Here is a 16,727-nt window from a genome sequence, read left to right on the forward strand (position 1 = left end):
AGAATATCAGTAACAACACTGGATCCATTAAATTTAAATTTTAAATTAAACAAACATCCATGTTTGCTTGATTTAGAGGCATTATATGTTATTAATTGGCAATTAAGTTAGAGCTTTCAGAAAAGTCAGTTTCCCAGTTGTAATTACGACTTGGATGTTAATGTCAATGGTTGGACATTTTGGGAAATACACTTAACTATTTGCTTTCTTGCTCAGAGTTACATGAGAAGATCAACACCTCTCTCATATCTGTCTATTCGCTGGAGCTAACTGCTAAGCTGAAACCAGGAGACTGTTAGCTAAGCTTAGCATAATGGAAATGTAATAAGGGGGACACAACTAGGCCGGACCTTTCCAAAGGTAACAAAATCTGTCTACCTGCATCTCTAATGCTCAGTAATTAACTTATTTGCTTTCCTTCTTGTTTCCACTGTTGCCACTCTTTATGCTAAGCTTAAGCTAACAGTGGTTCCAGCTTAGCTGTTACTTCAGCTAATAGATATGACAGTAGTGTCAATCTTCTCATCTACATAACTCTCTGCAAGAAACCAAATCATTGGATTTCCTAAAATGTTGAACTATTCCCTTAAACATCTGCAGGATACAATGTGGGGTGTCTGGCTTGTTCTTCTCCTGCTTCCTTTGATATGACGTGAACATTATTTTATATTTTGCCCACAGATTCACAGCTTCACTGTCTCATTACAAAAGGTTAATGGAACAGCTGGACCTTCCAGCTCAGCAGTGTAGCAGAGACCTACCTTTGTAAGGCTTTTTCACATTTATCTATCTTGAACCCATCCCCACCTTTATTTTTTTAGCACATCACATCAGCCTATTAGCACAGCACTGACACTGTTTATTAAAAGACATCATGTTCATATGCCTGCCCTAAATTACAAATGGTCCATCGACTGTGCTGTCTACTAAACTTAATGTACAGCCTACAGACAGACTCATATGCATATTAATTAGAATGGAAGTGACAGGACAATTTTTCTTTCAGCTGAGGACAAAACAGACCAAAATGTTAAGGCCAGTATAAAAAAAAGAGCACAATTTCATCTGCATCCTAAACAGATTTTTAATGGCAGCAATACACATGTCCCTTACAAAGATGCATCACAACATGAGTTGACTTTAAATATGGGCAGATACATTAAAATATGCACTGTCAAGAGCAACATAAGCAGCAAGTGCACCACAAATTTCACAATGCTCTTTCCCCCACAGCTATTAACATTATAAAGGGCAAAGCAAAGGTTAATGTCCACACCATTAGAGATTGACAGAGCATGCGTTTATCCCTGTTGGTTTAATTAAATTACAGGGAACTCATAAAAGTGGGACTTATCCCAAACATACAGTAACTGCAGTCCTAATGGAGCACTACCTTTCAGCTCAGCTTATTTATCCCCCCTCACATTTCAAAGTGGGTCGTCTTGTCATGGAGTTTTTCATGGCCTACTTAACAACACAGCAACTTGTAATTAGATCATTTGTCAAGCCAGATGATTACTTCACTTGTTCTTTTACAGTTTACTGGGGAAGACATATGGCTTTTCAGAAAATCATTGATCTTACCTTCCCATGACCACATAAACTGCAAAGGCAACTTGTGAACTTTCCGGGCCCAAAGGAAGCTGAAGAGAAATAAGCTTGTGACAAATATAATCCTGACTGATTCATGGAGTTTGTTTTAATTAAAAATATTATAATATCTGTATTTTGGACATTTCTGGGTGCTAAACTATCCACAAAATGCATTACTTGCTGCACTGCAGGCTGGTAAAGGATGCAGTACAAGCCTTCAAAAAACAACATTAAGAAAATGGTGATTAGACACCCTCTAGTGGAGGATCATTACAAAAACATGGCTCCACCAATCTCAGAACAAACTTTATTTCATCCTCTGTGCCTCCAAAGCAAAGCACATCAAACCTCAAACTGAAGGAAAGTCCCGAAAGTATGAATTTGAAATACTGATATTCATATTTAACAGCTCTACTTTTTTGTATAATCTTCATTCCTCCAGTTATAAAACAGCATGGACGTGTGTGTGCCAGTTATACTGAGTTTGATGAATTAATCCTTTTCATTTCCTTTAAATTCACAGACTGTACTGAAGATAACCAAAGACTTCTTGTATGTCAGGAATTGTTTCAAGTGGACCATAAAATGCACTCTAACATAGGACTGAGTGTCTGCTGTTGAAAGACCCAACCTCTTGTTTCATGTCTTGCAAGCTTTAATAGCAATAATAATGCATGTGTGACATAAAGAAAGTGGCACAAAGTACACAGAAGCAATCATTCACTTCGTGGAAATATACAAACTTTCTCAGAACAGCCACAATAGATTATACATTATTACAAGTATTACTGATATAATCAGGCATGAATACATCATTAAAACAAGTAAATAATGCAAATAAAAACCTAAATATTCAATTCAATTTTCAATTTTATTTATATAGCGCCAAATCACAACAACAGTTATCTCAGAGCGCTTTTCATAAAGGAGCAGGTCTAGACCGTACTCTGTGATGATATTTACAGAAACCCAACAATATACCCGCTCATTTGTTTTGCTATCACTGCGTTTCATGCAATACCAGGAATTTGTCAGACTATTTCTTGCCCGGGACCAGTACTTTCCTGGAGAAAGCAAATAAGTGTCTTTCTTTCTTTCTTATTTTTTCTTTTTTATCATGCAGTGCATCATGATTGCAAGGTGCATTATTCAGAATTCACCTTCCACAACTTCTAACAGTCAATAGTGTGATTCAATGCAGCAGAGTCCTACATACATACATTATGCACCTCCACCAGTATCTGAATGTCAACTTGTCAAACTCATTATTTTATTTAAGCCTGCGGTGACCTCCATTCGTCACCGTTATGGGCTGCTGGTAGTTTAGCTGCTTCAGTTTTCAACCAACAAATGCCGCCATCATCACGGCTGTCACCCCTATCACAAAGAGGACAGCTACAGCAATTCCCAGACCAATGCACATGCCGTTGTCATCAGACTCACCACCAGACAGCGCTGTGCACAAATGAGAGTGGAACCATTATGGGATGCTCAATTCCAGCACACAACAGAAGACATTATGACTTCCTGCAGATAAGAAATGCTTTTCATTTCTAGAGGAATCTAATTAGTAAAAACTTTGTGAATGGCTGTTCTCATGGCAGTCAAGTTAATAAATAACACATTTACTCTCTTCTTTGGAGAGAATGGCTGCAAGAAAGAAAGAAAGTGTCAGTATTTCATTATGAGGGCGATTATATCCAAAATATTGTATTTGCCATAATATTTGAAAATAGACAACTACAGAGATACACAGAGTAAAAGGAGAAACATTACACGTTTGGCGAAAACAAAGACCTTTACAGGCTCTGGATCAAAAAACACAGATGATTTATGTGATTTTATGTATTACATTTTAATGAAGGTTAGTGCTACATGCAACATATTGTTGTATAATATGAATGTATATTTTCTGGGATCAGTAACTGCCTGGCTACCCCAGGGTAACAACCAAACTCCAGGAAATCAGGCGCCAGGCAAGGAATTAGTTTTATACTAAATGTAATGTTTTAACAGCTCGTCCTCACCAGAAAAATGGCTGTACAGGTTGAGACTTTTTACAACACATAATTAAAGTTTGTTGTTAGGCCGCAACCTCTTGTGGCTGAAGAAGTCCTGTGACGTGGTCTAAAGATCAGCAAAGCCCTTATAAAGATGGTAGTGGGGGCGATGGATGTGTCATATAAACTGGTTTAAGTCCCGTCTGAAAGTTGACATTTTTTTTACATTTGCCACGTGTTAAATATTTTGTGACTTACATCACGTGACTTCTGTAAGGTACCTTATAGTGTAAATAGTGTGTTGATAGTTCTACAAAACTGCACCTGTTCTTTTATATCCCTTTGAGCTGCTATGTTGACCTAAATTTCTCCCACGGGCGATTAATAAAAAGTCTGATACACCTGCCACTCGACTGGTACTTGTCAACGCTCGTACATGTTGTTTAGGAGAACAGTCAAGTTATTTATTTTTTTTATATTTAAGTATTACTTTTGAATATCTGTAAAACAAAACAAAATAATTAAATAACAGAATAATAAATAATTGAATGACAATAATAATAATACACCCAAAGAAATTTTTGAAACTCTCAAAAAAACTCAAGTGTGAAGAAGAAAAAAACTGTTGTTTTGGAAAACGGTGTTATATATCATTTTGGGACACTTGACAAGTGACCTATTTAGTCGTTTAGGTATGAGGACATTAGTGAGCTTTATAGTTGGAGTTTAGGTAGTTGGGTTCTGTTGCCTTTGCAATTTGCTACTGGCTGTAGCTTCATAATTAGCTTTCAGCCATGTGAGTGGTATCAACCTTCTTATCTAACTCTCAAAATTAAAGTGAATAAGCATATTTCCCAAAATGTCAAGCTGTTCCTTTAATTATGCATGTAAATTTGTGATATTGGGCTATATAAAAAATGGATTTGACTTGATTAAATCTACTGGGTGCTATCATTACAGTGTGCATATCTTTGATCTGACTCGTTTGCACAAAAAGAAAGACACATTGGGGACGTACAGTTTTCTGCCTCGGCCCTTATAGCCACTGTGAGCACAGATGGATCAGTGATGCCCGCTTGGAGAACCGTGGTCCCCACACTCCTCCTCTTCCTGTTGCATTGCTGTGGGTCAAACCTGTAGAAGAGACATGCGTTGATGATCTGGCTGGAATTGGAGACTCCTGCTTGAAATGCATGTAGTGCCTTCCTACCTTGAAGGTTCTGCAGGTGCGGGTGATGCAGTGCAGATAGTAAGTGGAGATGGTCTGATTCTGCTGCTCAATGAAGCGGAACACCAGGAAGTAGAAGCGGGCCTTTTGGCTATTTCCATTCTCCAGCATGGTGGTGAGCTTATCTACGGAGCACCTTTCAGAAAAGGCAAACAAGTGTCCCATTTTCACATCACAGGGATACATGCAGGAAGTGTATTAATAATAGAAAGGCAGGGCTTCCTATCAAGCCTTGAAGAACTGGAGGAAATTCACGTTACAATTAGTGGGCAGCTCTTTCACAGAATATTTTCAGGTGTTTTTGTGACTTACGAGAAAAAACAGATTATAGATGGTAGAGTTTGAGGGCTGTGGATTCACCGAGGCGTAGCACTGGTCCAAAAGAGTACCTGTGGAGAAAGAATGAGGTGCCCAGCAGCCAGTCAGACTCCAGGTCACAGGTCCTAAGATTTACATTCTATCTAAACACAGTCCTGTGGTTGGATACTAGGAGAGATCTAGACATTGACTCTGGTTTCCATGCATGTAGCCTTTACTGACATTGAGGATCTGTAGTTATCAAAATGCTAAAAGAAAAATTTTAATCTTCACTTTTACTCCTATTCACAAACATAAGAATAAAATCTGTTACACTAACTTTTTTTTATTAATCTTGTTTTGCAGAACAACATATCCATCCATCCATCGTCACCCGCTTATCCTGTGTACAGGATCATGGGGGCTGGAGCCAATCCCAGCTGACATCGGGCAAAAGGCGGGGTACACCCTGGACTGGTCGCCAGTCCATTGCAGGGCCACACAGACAAACAACCAGTCACACTCACACCTAAGGACAATTTAGAGTCACCACTCAACCTAGGCCGCATGTCTTTGGACAGTGGGAGGAAGCCGGAGCACCCGCAGAGAACCGACGCAGACACAGGGAGAACATGCAAACTCCACACAGAAAGGCCGGGGCAACCGGGATTTGAACCCGCGACCTTGGCACAACATATCACAGAATAAAATACATTGCTTTGGATGTGGCAACAACAATATTGTAGGTCCTCTTTCTGCTCAGAGTATACATAAGATTTATCATGTGATCACTTGACAACTACTCTTACACTTTGCTGTAAGTAGGGGTGAGTTACTTAATAAATGTGTCACTAAGCAAATAACTTGCAGTGGTGGAAGAAGTATAAATTTCCTTTACTTAAGTAAAAATACTAGTACAACAATGTAAAAAACTAAAAACTACTTAAAAACTATAACACTAAATTAAAAGTAATAATCCTGCATTAAAAATCGGACTGAAGTGAAAGTTTATAAGTATTATCAGCAAAATGAAAATAAAGTATCAAAAGTAAAAGTACTCATTCTGTATAAAAACCCTCTGTGACTAATGACTGATGGGGCCCTCCAGTGGGTCGCAAAACAAATATGAAACAAGAAAAAACAACGTTCTGCTTCACAGATTTTGATTGGACTTTTCTGTGTTCTTTATTTTGATAAAATATTGGATAATTTTACCTCTTTGGGCTAAGTTTAGAGGTGCTCTTTGGTGGAACTTGACCACCATAGACATCTAAAACATGACAAGTTCCTTAACTAAAATTACTTTTTTGTAAAGGGCCACAAAAATAATGGGAACATCTGGGTCAAAGGAAGAGAAGTTAAAAGAAAAACATTATAAGCTCTTACACAAGATGAATCTTTTGGAGATACAGTTTACATTGATGCCAAGAGGAAAAAAGTGTATGTATAGTACTATATGTGAGAAAGGTGTAAGGTAGCACCTGGTATAAGGACATGCTGAGGGTACTGATGAAGCTCCCATTGTTGTCCTTCAAAACAATGAAGGATGACCTACAAGGAAGAAAGGAACAAGATCACACTTCACACAAGTGAAATTTTAGGTGTTAATGTCTTTTTAACCTACAAATTACAACTTACATAGCCACCTTAGTGTTGTTAATGAGGTACTCCAGTGGATAAGGACATGAATAGTAATACTTGAGCTCTGTGTTGTAGGTGAGGGTGAGGTTGGAGAAGTCTGGAAATATACTGGTCCCTAGTGCACTGGTGGTCTGAAGAATTATTTAATGATAACATGATTAATTAAGAAATGGTTAAAAATAAATTTTGGCCAATGTCTCTGGCACAGCAGGCAGTAGTGATGAAATCACACCCAGAAAGTGGAACAACTTTCTTCTCCGAAAAAGAGACCGATAGGATTGCGTGTGTCTGTTACATCAAGTCAAGAGCAGACTGATTCACCTCATCTAGCCTATGTCTGGCTGAAATTATAGGATTTCTGGTCTAAGTGCTTTCTTTTTCACTACTTCTTGGCCAAAAAACAGTACTTTTATCTCCTTTCACTTTTCTAAATCTGCTCCAACTCTTCTCAGCTGAAGGTTAACAAGTCCGGTGATCACCGTTCCTCATGACTTTACATCAGGACATTCACTGATACAATACTCACCAAGAAGTCACTCCCACAGGCTTTTGTCTGTTTGATTTGGATGCTGAATCTCAACACAGGAGGTGTCAATGAGGTGTCCACCTTTCCCTGACAGTCCACAATGTCTGCGTTGTAGTTGAGGATCAGTAAGCTTTTGTTGTATCCGCTGTAGATAGCCGGGCAGATTTGAATTGCCAGATCAATGTATGACGTGCCACACACCACAGCGATATCAGTGTATTCTGATGGTGAAAAGACGTCATTATATTAGAAAAGATTCTGAAGTGATATTCATTCACTTTATGGAATAATCCAAACTACTATTCAGCATATTCAGATGGAGGAATTGTGTGAAACAAAATGCTGAAAATGATTCTGTATGTAAGGAACAATATAATAGAAAAGCTGAAATTCCATATCAAAAATACATTTAAAATGAATTGAATTGGTTGCAGAAAAACTGCGACCAATTTAGCAATATTAAATATTTAATGCTGGTTAGACTAAACACCTGCTAATGTTGTGAAATTTGGCAGTTTAGTTTAGGCACCAAAACTACTTTGTTAGGTTTAGGAAAAGTCCATGTTTTGTGTAAAAATTAGTATGTTAGTATAAATAATCAGCGTTGACTATTGAATGGGAACAGGTTGTGTAAACACATACTTACCAGTGCAATAAACACTCTTTCAAGTGTGTTAATTAAGTATCTGAAGTTAACTAAAATATGGCATCCCTAAAGGTCCACATCTGAACTAACAAATAATATGACCCTTTTATTATCCAATACAGAAATGTGAGCTTGAAGGTCAAGGTCATTTGGCATATGCTTTACAATCAGATTTGCTTAGGGCCTCTCGGCCGCAATACACAAGGAGGTCAGGATGAGGAAGCTGAATAAAGCCATCTTGCCGCTCTGCCTTTTGTGAACAAGCTGAGGCAAACAACCTCACATCAAACACAGAAAATCATAATAAATCCAACACAGCGCATAAGAAAACAAATGTAAATCCAGTGAACAATAAAGGTCCAAATTTAGATGCTTAATCCAGAGCGATCAGTTGAGGAGACTTTGTTTGCTTCTCAGCCTGGATTTTACTTCCTCAGTGTCGTTGCTGGTTTGTGATTATAGGGCAGTGGGTTGGTATATATGGTGAACATGACCGTGGTGTGGTCACAACACTGTTTTAGGATTGAATGAAAACAGGATCAGTGTCACTTTGGCGGGGCTGAACAAACTTTTTGTGGTGTGGTTATTTCCTGGAGGCAAATGATGAAACCTAACACAGAGTTACATGCTGAAACAATGTCCATATGGCTTTGTGAGTGAAATGCACCCTTTTATAGTAATCTTTACTCATTACCATTGACGGCAACATTGCCCAGCACCATTGCTCTAAAAGTTGCTCCATGTATCATCAACTTTAAAGCTGGAGAAGGCAACGTTGGAGAAACTAGCAAGAATATGAAAGTATCCAACCAAAAAAGTAACACCCCTTCAGGCCTCCCTCCAAAGCACATTTTCATGCACAGTGAGTGCCTGTGAGCCAAAGTACAAATTATTTAGAGCGTCATTTAAAATTAGGTTAATGTTGGGGTTTAACTGATTTGACTGACAAAAAGGATTAAAGGACTGTTGAAACCTGATCTTGTCAGGTGAGCCACAAACTTTAACACATGTCAAACATATGACACCACTCTGTCAAACACAGCACACATTATAATTATGACATGTTCAACCAAGTCCTCCTTTTCTCATGCCCACACACACTCCCTCATACAAATTTCTCAGGTCTTTAAAAATTAAGTTTTCTTTGGTCTTGACTTGCCTGAACTTGGCTTCAACGTGCAATGCCAAAACCCAGCCGCATTTCAATTTTGGTAAGAGGGTTTAATCAATTATCGCTGATAGTAAACTGAGAGGGGGGAATGATAGCATTTATTCCTCTCATTTCAGTTATCTGTGGTCATTGTGGACGCTGAATACATCACAAAATAACTGTTGAAATGAGGGATTAGAGTGATAAAGAGCAGTGAAAGCAGCAGAGCCGTGTGGGTCACAGCAACAGCCGCAGAGTCAGACATGTGCGACGCAGCTACCGCCGACAGACATTTATATAGGTCATCAGAAAAGAAAATCAATACAACAAAAAATGAAAGATTAATTCTAGCAGTCATCAAATGAGCTCTGGCAGTGCCTGGTATTTTGTTCATTTTGCTGGAGATTAGACACCCACAAGGCTATGACATTTCGAAAACTTTTACAGATATGTGCCAATATTAAAGAGGGATAATTCAACTTCACTGATTGGAGTCTGATAAATCATGCACATGGAAAAAGTTTGCCCTCAGGGCCTCTTACCAGAAAGCCTTACTACCTGGTTGTGTTTAGGCATCAAAACTAGTTATCTAGGTTTAGGAAAATAGAAAGGCAGAAAGCCTCTCTCCCTGAATGCAAACCTCTCCCACATGCTGGAGGAACTGGCATGAAACCATTATTCGTTATCTACAATACAATTATGTGTCATTATGCAGTCAACCATTAGCAAATGGCAGGTTGCGTTTACTGATTTTGATAAGGTGTACATATAAACAAATACAAAACAGTTATTGATATTAAATAGTACTGTATAAAAACCATGTATCTCCAGAACGTGTTGTGCATGTTGGACAGAGAGGACCCAAAAGCAACGCTCAGGTGAAGTTGGTTTTGAGGGAAAAAGGGGTTGAGGAAGTGGAGGTGAGGGAGAGGTGGATGCCGGGGGAATACAGGCACAGGGGACCGAGGAGCAAGTAGGGCAGAAGAGTCTGAGGCAAGGGAGCCGAGGAGCAGGTGGGACCCAGAAGGCTGGGGCGAGGGAACTGGAAGGCACCGGGGGCCGAGGAGGCACAGGAGAACTGACCAGGTGGTTGGTGGAGGAGTGTGGTGGCAGGCTGACTGAGAGGCACGAGGGGGAGCTGAGAGAGTACCGTGGAAGCTGCTGACTTGACGGAGGTGAGTGGACCTGGGGAAAGGCAGACAGACAGGGTTAGTAGCAGGGAAAACAGAACAGGGAACAGAAATGTAGCAAAAAAGGCTTGAGGCAAGTAGTGGCACCAGGTCAGGTGCAACGACGATCAAGCAGAGATTGTGTGGATTAAATAAATGTGGTTGAAATACTGGCAGGGATGGAGTTGATTGCGGGCAGGTGTGGCAGGCAGAGGAGGTGGCTGACGAGGTGCAGGTGTGGATCGTCAGCTGGGCTCAGGAGCAGCGAGAGAGAGAGGGAGACACAGAGAGGCAGGCCAAAACACAAGGGGAAACAGAATCACAAGAAAAAAGGAGAAATAAACAGGACACTCAGCATCAGCCGGGCTGCCACCACAACAGAACGTCAAGTTTTTATGAGCGCTTTGTGAATGTGCATTTTTTCAGACAATCCTCCGGGTTTGTAAAAAGTGTATTTAGATTCAGAGCTAGGCGAATTTTCTCAACCCATAAAGTAACAACTAATCCTTCTGTTTATCTGAGAAAATTCAAAATCAGCACATTTGATGATGCTTTGTGTTCAGTGGCAACAATATATCAAACAAATGTATAGCCTAATGTGTTGATTAAAAAAATTCTGCCACTTTTGAATCTAGCTCTGATCTTAATATGGGAACTGGGCAGTTCATATTCTTGACCTTGGAAACAGCAGCTGACCAAACAATCTCAACTAAAGGTCTACTTATACTTGCTTGTTCCTGAGCTTAAAATCGTATGTCAGGGTATTCAGATCTTCAAAGCTCTAATACCACAAACATAAGTGCTTGTTTTTTCACTTTGGTTTTTGTACAAATTAAACACATCATGTAACATGTTGATTAGTGAGCTTAAGCAGATTTTGACAGTTTGGACAAAGCAAGGCCAGCTGCTTCCTTATGTTTTCAGTCTTTATGCTAAGCTAACCATTGGAGATGGTTAGAAAGTGATTAAGGATTAGATCGTAGAGGTTACCAGCTGCGTCAGATCAGCCCAAAACAAAATGCTTCCTTGATGCTGACGTACTTAATCTAGAAATTGGAGAATTTTGAGCGGCTCCTCCAGCTTGACGCAATCTTGCAAAACAAGTATATTCTCATTTAGTTTTTCGTATGTGGCTATAATAGGCCTATAGTGCTCACTTCTACAATCATATTTGCCATAGTTGATAGGAGATGCGACTTGAAAAGAAACAGCCTTAGACTATAGTCTCTAAAATAAAATAAATAGCTTAAATATGTAATATTGACTTTTTGTTTCACACAGCTCCTTTGTTTAAAACAGAAAAACAAAACAGATGGTCAGAGATTGCACGCCCCTGGAGCATTTTGGTTTTAAAATGGAAAAACCAAAAAAGAGTTTTTTGTTTTTTCTGATTTAGTTTTGAAACGAAATAATCAAAGAACGAACCATACACTGAGCCAGGTTCAGGTGAAATGAAAATGTTTTGGAGACTGATGAAGACTTGGATGGTTTACTGAGCGGGCGAGGAGATACAGTGCCAGTATACAATGTGTGAACACATGGAATGCCAACATCAAATCTGAAGAATACTTCGTATCTGGGATATTTATCCTTCTTACACCTACAAAAATGTGTCCAGATAAGTTCATCGTTCACATCTATGTGTGTGAAGAGCATTAGTTATTGGTTCAAATCAAGACACATCGTGCGTCAAAACAGAGACCTTTTGCTATGTTTGAACCTCCCGTCAAGACTAAAACGGCGAAAATGAAGATCTAAAACGGAGAAGTTTATAAACGCTGTTGACCCCGTTTTTCGTTTTAAAACTGGGTAGTTTTAGTGCACACGGGCAAAAACAGAGTACATTTAAAACGATGACGCAGACACTCACGTTTGGCTCTGTGATTGGGTCTTATAAGTCAAAGCAGAAACAGCTGACGCTACTGCCAAGTTTTTGATTTGGTATTTTTATTAAAATATTTTGTACCATGCAAATAACACACATATCCTACACTTGTACTGTGCATGCCGTTGTTTACTTTGCAACAACTCCCAGTCTATTTTGCGTCGCTTTAAACTCCTATGTTACATTCAGTAACCGTTTCAGCTCGTTATTCGTCCATGCAAAATAAAATCTGGTGTGATTCTTAGTCTCCATTACTTTATTCTTTTGCCAAATCTTCTGTAACTACGGAATAGACCATCTGCTTCATGTTTACACCGGCATGTGCATGCCCAGTGTACGTGAACGACCACTACATGTGCGTTTTCAGTCATTTTAATATAGACGGAGATCAACTCTGATACACAGCTAAAATGCTGGTGTGGATGGAGATCATATTTGTTTTAGTGTGGATGGAGTCTGTCTGTAATGAAACTTAAAAAAACTTATGAAAATATAGATAATATCGGCCATGGGTTACCTAACAAATGAATAACAGTGCATCATTATCAAGAAAGCAGCATTAATCAGTTGACAAGGAGGCAAAGAGGAGAAACAAAGTCTGACCTTCTCTTTTTTGGATAGTACCTGGTTGTCACCTTTGGCTTACTTTAGCTCAGCAATTGACCCTATAATGACCCGAGGAATCCTGTGTCATAGTAATTATTCCTTCACAGTTGAAACATTCCTTTATAACACTGTAAACCCGAATAAGTTCAGAATACTCAAAATATTTGTGCAAACTGTTTACCTCAAACTTTTTTAGTGGTAATAATAATAAACCTTTCATTTAAGGCATACTAAATTACATTGATTCACTGATGCTTATTAAAATTAAATTCCACTTATTCTTTACTCAATAAATGTAATTGTGCACAGCTTATACTCTGAGGGAAATGTCCTCAAAAAATTTATTATGCTTGACTCAAATACTAATGGAAACTCACTCAACAAAATTACTACTAGTAAACTTAAAATTTACAAAATGCCCATTTTCAGATAGTAGTCCTCCAAAATAAAAATACAACTCCATTATTACAATTCAAGTTCTCTTTAGTTGTATAATCTTCTCACAACATCTTCCCGTCATTTCTACATTTAACAGACACATCTTGCATAAAGCTGAATAGACAAAGTAACTGAAGGCGTGATCAGATAATTAACCAGCAACAATTTTGAAAATCAATTTGTTTTCATTCTCTATTTCCAGATTCTTAATGAGATTTTTTTGGTTTTAAGTGATAATAACTTGAATCTTGAGCTAAATAAAATGTCCTTTTACTACTTATTTTACTGTCTTATGTGGAAAAAGCGACTGCATAATTTTATTCCATCAGCAGCACTTTTTCTTAAATAATATAAAAGGAAGCTTTGAAGGTGGAGTTTTATGGAATCATAAGCAAATAAAGATAGCTAATAAAGATTGTTTAAAATACTTAGTCCCACACTATGCAAATTGTTAAGTCAGGTAGACGAGGTAATGGAAAAATATCAGGGTTTCTGCAGGTTTCACCTGGTGAAATTTAAGACTTCTTAAGACTTTTTAAAGACCATTATGAATGAAATTAAGACCTATATCACGACTTAAAAAAAAGAAACGCACAAAGGAAATGCAGTCACAAAATAACTTGCAGAGTAAATCAATGTATTCAAATTAGGGTTGAGTGATGTCTACAAAATTTGCATCGGACAATGTCAACAATGAAACACCGGGATGGACGATGACATTGATAAGCTAAGTAATTAACAAGCTGGCATGTGGTGGACCTGCTGACGTGAAAAATGGATCAGCGGTGGGGGAGGAAAAAAATAAATAAAAGAGTTCTGTGTCTTTTCTGTGATTTTATAAAACATAACCTACTGCTAATGTATGAACTCAGGGGAGCAGACAGGGATACAGAGAGAAGCAGGGAAAGCCGGTGTGTTGGCAGTGAGAGACCAGAGGTAAAGGTGTGTGTGTGAGTGAGTGCAGGGAGAAGTCAAGACAGGTGCAAAGCAGGTACATTTACAAGTAAAAATAGAAATAATGTCCATGGAGATCAAAACATGCTTTCACAGGGCGGTATAATGTAAAAACTAAGATGGTATTTTTGTGAGGGGGATTGGGGGTCCTCCCCCAAGAAAATTATGTTTTCCAATAAAGAAATATGCAATTCCACATAATTTTGGAACATTGTTATTATCACATCTGTGAATAAGTAGGACAATCTACTGTAGACCAGATTTGGAATAAACTACACCCCAAAAGCTAGACTTGCTAAAATAAGTCTACTGGGGTTGAATTATAACCATTAGATCTGGAAAAATTCATTTGGTTAGTTTTGATGCTCTCCACAATGATTTTACATTCATTGCGCAGCAACAAGCTGTTATAATGGCAGGAAAACACATGACCTCAGAATCATTACAGATAGGACAGCTCATGTTTGCCTTTTGTTTCTTAATTTACTGCTTTATACATTTGTAGAAATTAACAAATAATAGGCAACATGAGAACCACCTCCCTTCTGTATTATTACAAAATTATTACAAAAGAATAATCTCCTCATTAGTTTAAAAGGACTAACGTTAGTTTGCATCCCTAATTTGCTTTAATGTTACTAACGTCAGCTTCTCCGTAGTAAACACCGTCCTCTCTTTTTAATTTAACCACACTATTAACACTGATCTTATCCTCCGCTAACTTTCACCGTCACTTTCTGCCACTCTCTCTTTTACATTCGCTCGTCATTTGAAGAATGAGGAGAAGGAGGCAGCCATGCGTTGAGTGTTACCGTAGCTAACTGCTAATCATTAATGATCGTGTGAAATTTTAATAGTGGCGCTCATTCATTAAGCAGCAACAGTAGGCTTCTAATACTTTGCTAGAAACTGGCTTTAAGCCCTAAGATCTGTTTTTCCATCCAAGAACCGATCAGTTTGCACTTCCCCATAGCTGAAGAAATAAATCCGTTTTATATCTGTGGTACAATCCGAAAGATTTGCAGCAATAACACGAAAGCTGCCTGCTGGTCTTTGTAGTCGTAATACAGCAAATTATATTTGGACCAGCGACAGAAAGAACTACACCACCATGGGAGGAAAAAACATTCTTGAGCGCTGCGGGGCCATTTCAATGAGCATTACAGGTGGCGTTACATGGACGCTGGAAAATAAATACCCGTTTAAAATTATTTAAAACCTAGAACACAAACTTTTCAATGTAAGACCCCGTGGAAACCCTGCAGGACGTCTACCTGAGGTGCTGTTATCAGAGTAGCTCCTTTAATCTGGAGGTCTCTGTGTGTTTGATTGTCCGAGTGACAGAAAGTGACAGTGAATCTCAGAGGAGAAAAATATTCTGGCAGTAAAAGTACGGTGTCGGTGTGTCAGGTAATAAATGCTTAAGCTTCTCCAGACCAAAAAAAGTCTGTTGTTCCCAAACGGCTGGAGAAGTGAAGCAGGTTAACAAACATCTCCCCTTCAGACTGGAAGCTGAGCAGGAAGCTAACAGAACGTCTTTTAGTTACATTTATAGAAAGTAATGACCTAAAGCCTCACCTGCTTTCTGGTCTATTTTCCTCTAAATGGGACCATAATTTACTAAATGATGCTGATGCTGTGTTGAAGAAGACTAAATTTATTAGGAAAGTGTTTACTGAGGTAATAAATCAGCTGAGAAGTAGCCACATTTTCTCATACACTTCTATTCGATCCAGTGGAGTCGCCCCAGTGCTCGCTGTTAGAGAGAATGCAGGTTTGAGGCTTCCCTTTTTCAAACCTGGAGGTTCCTGCTTGGTGAAGACACAAAGCTGCTTTCTGGTTTCACAAATCAGACACATTAAATATGAAATTTTCCGTTGTGGATTTGAAATGGACCAATCAAAGAACAAGACGCAGATTCAGGTTGTCCTCACACAGAGGAGCAGGTGGAGGTGGGGCTACGTACTGAGACGCTGCTGGAGGCGCTCTCCTCCTCGTTGTTGTTGGGCAGAACCGCTCCTTTCCGGGAGCGAGGCGAGGAGGCCGGAGCCTTACGGTGGGACTTGGGAGGCTTGGTCTGGGAATCCTCGTACTCCTCGACCCGGGCGAACAGGTCGCTGAACCTGCAGGAGGAGGAAGTGATATTATCAGCCGCCGCAATGATGTCACCCGTCAGTGTGTGTGTGTGAGTGCGTGCATACCTCATCTTGTGGACCTCGTCACAGCTGGCCTGATTGGCCAGTTCAAAAGTGCTTTCAGGAGTTTGTACATGAGTTAGCTATAGCTATATATGTCAGAGGTCGTACGCCCCTAGAGCAACTAGGGGTAAAGTGTCCTGCTATTATAAAAGAAAGTTAGCACTGCATGCTCATCGGTTAGAGATGAGCATGCACCAGAAGAGTTACTGGTGGCTGTTATGATTCCTTCTGTCTATACTGACTCTATAACGCTTTCTTAATCTGATTCAACTGTAAGAGGACAAAATTCTAAAGTTTATTAGAAACAGTTAAGATACTTCAGCAGTCTGACTTAGACAAGCCACAAAAAATATCGTAAGTATTTTTTAGAAGTTAGTCTTTCTGTGTTTATTTGCT

General features: G+C 39.0%; 2 protein-coding genes across 2 annotated transcripts; both read right to left on the minus strand.

Moving 5' to 3' along the window:
- Nucleotides 1-2,230: 2,230 nt before the first annotated feature.
- si:ch211-229d2.5 lies at nucleotides 2,231-5,552 on the minus strand. The gene is made up of 4 exons (XM_038694202.1): nucleotides 5,134-5,552; nucleotides 4,804-4,957; nucleotides 4,612-4,727; nucleotides 2,231-3,048 (listed from the first exon to the last, which is right to left on the minus strand). The coding sequence occupies exons 2-4, from the start codon at nucleotides 4,920-4,922 to the stop codon at nucleotides 2,933-2,935; spliced, it is 351 nt and encodes a 116-aa protein (XP_038550130.1). The 5' UTR covers nucleotides 4,923-4,957; nucleotides 5,134-5,552; the 3' UTR covers nucleotides 2,231-2,932.
- A 2,472-nt stretch (nucleotides 5,553-8,024) lies between these two features.
- On the minus strand, nucleotides 8,025-16,375 carry LOC119883514 (vegetative cell wall protein gp1-like). The gene is made up of 2 exons (XM_038694201.1): nucleotides 16,100-16,375; nucleotides 8,025-10,266 (listed from the first exon to the last, which is right to left on the minus strand). Exons 1-2 carry the CDS (start codon nucleotides 16,337-16,339, stop codon nucleotides 9,757-9,759), a joined length of 750 nt encoding a protein of 249 aa, XP_038550129.1. The 5' UTR covers nucleotides 16,340-16,375; the 3' UTR covers nucleotides 8,025-9,756.
- Between the last annotated feature and the right edge of the window lie 352 nt (nucleotides 16,376-16,727).

Source organism: Micropterus salmoides, unplaced genomic scaffold, assembly GCF_014851395.1.
Source record: "Micropterus salmoides isolate LMB-PRFRI ecotype aquatic unplaced genomic scaffold, ASM1485139v1 Ms_hic_scaffold_3, whole genome shotgun sequence".
NCBI classification, from domain to species: domain Eukaryota; kingdom Metazoa; phylum Chordata; class Actinopteri; order Centrarchiformes; family Centrarchidae; genus Micropterus; species Micropterus salmoides.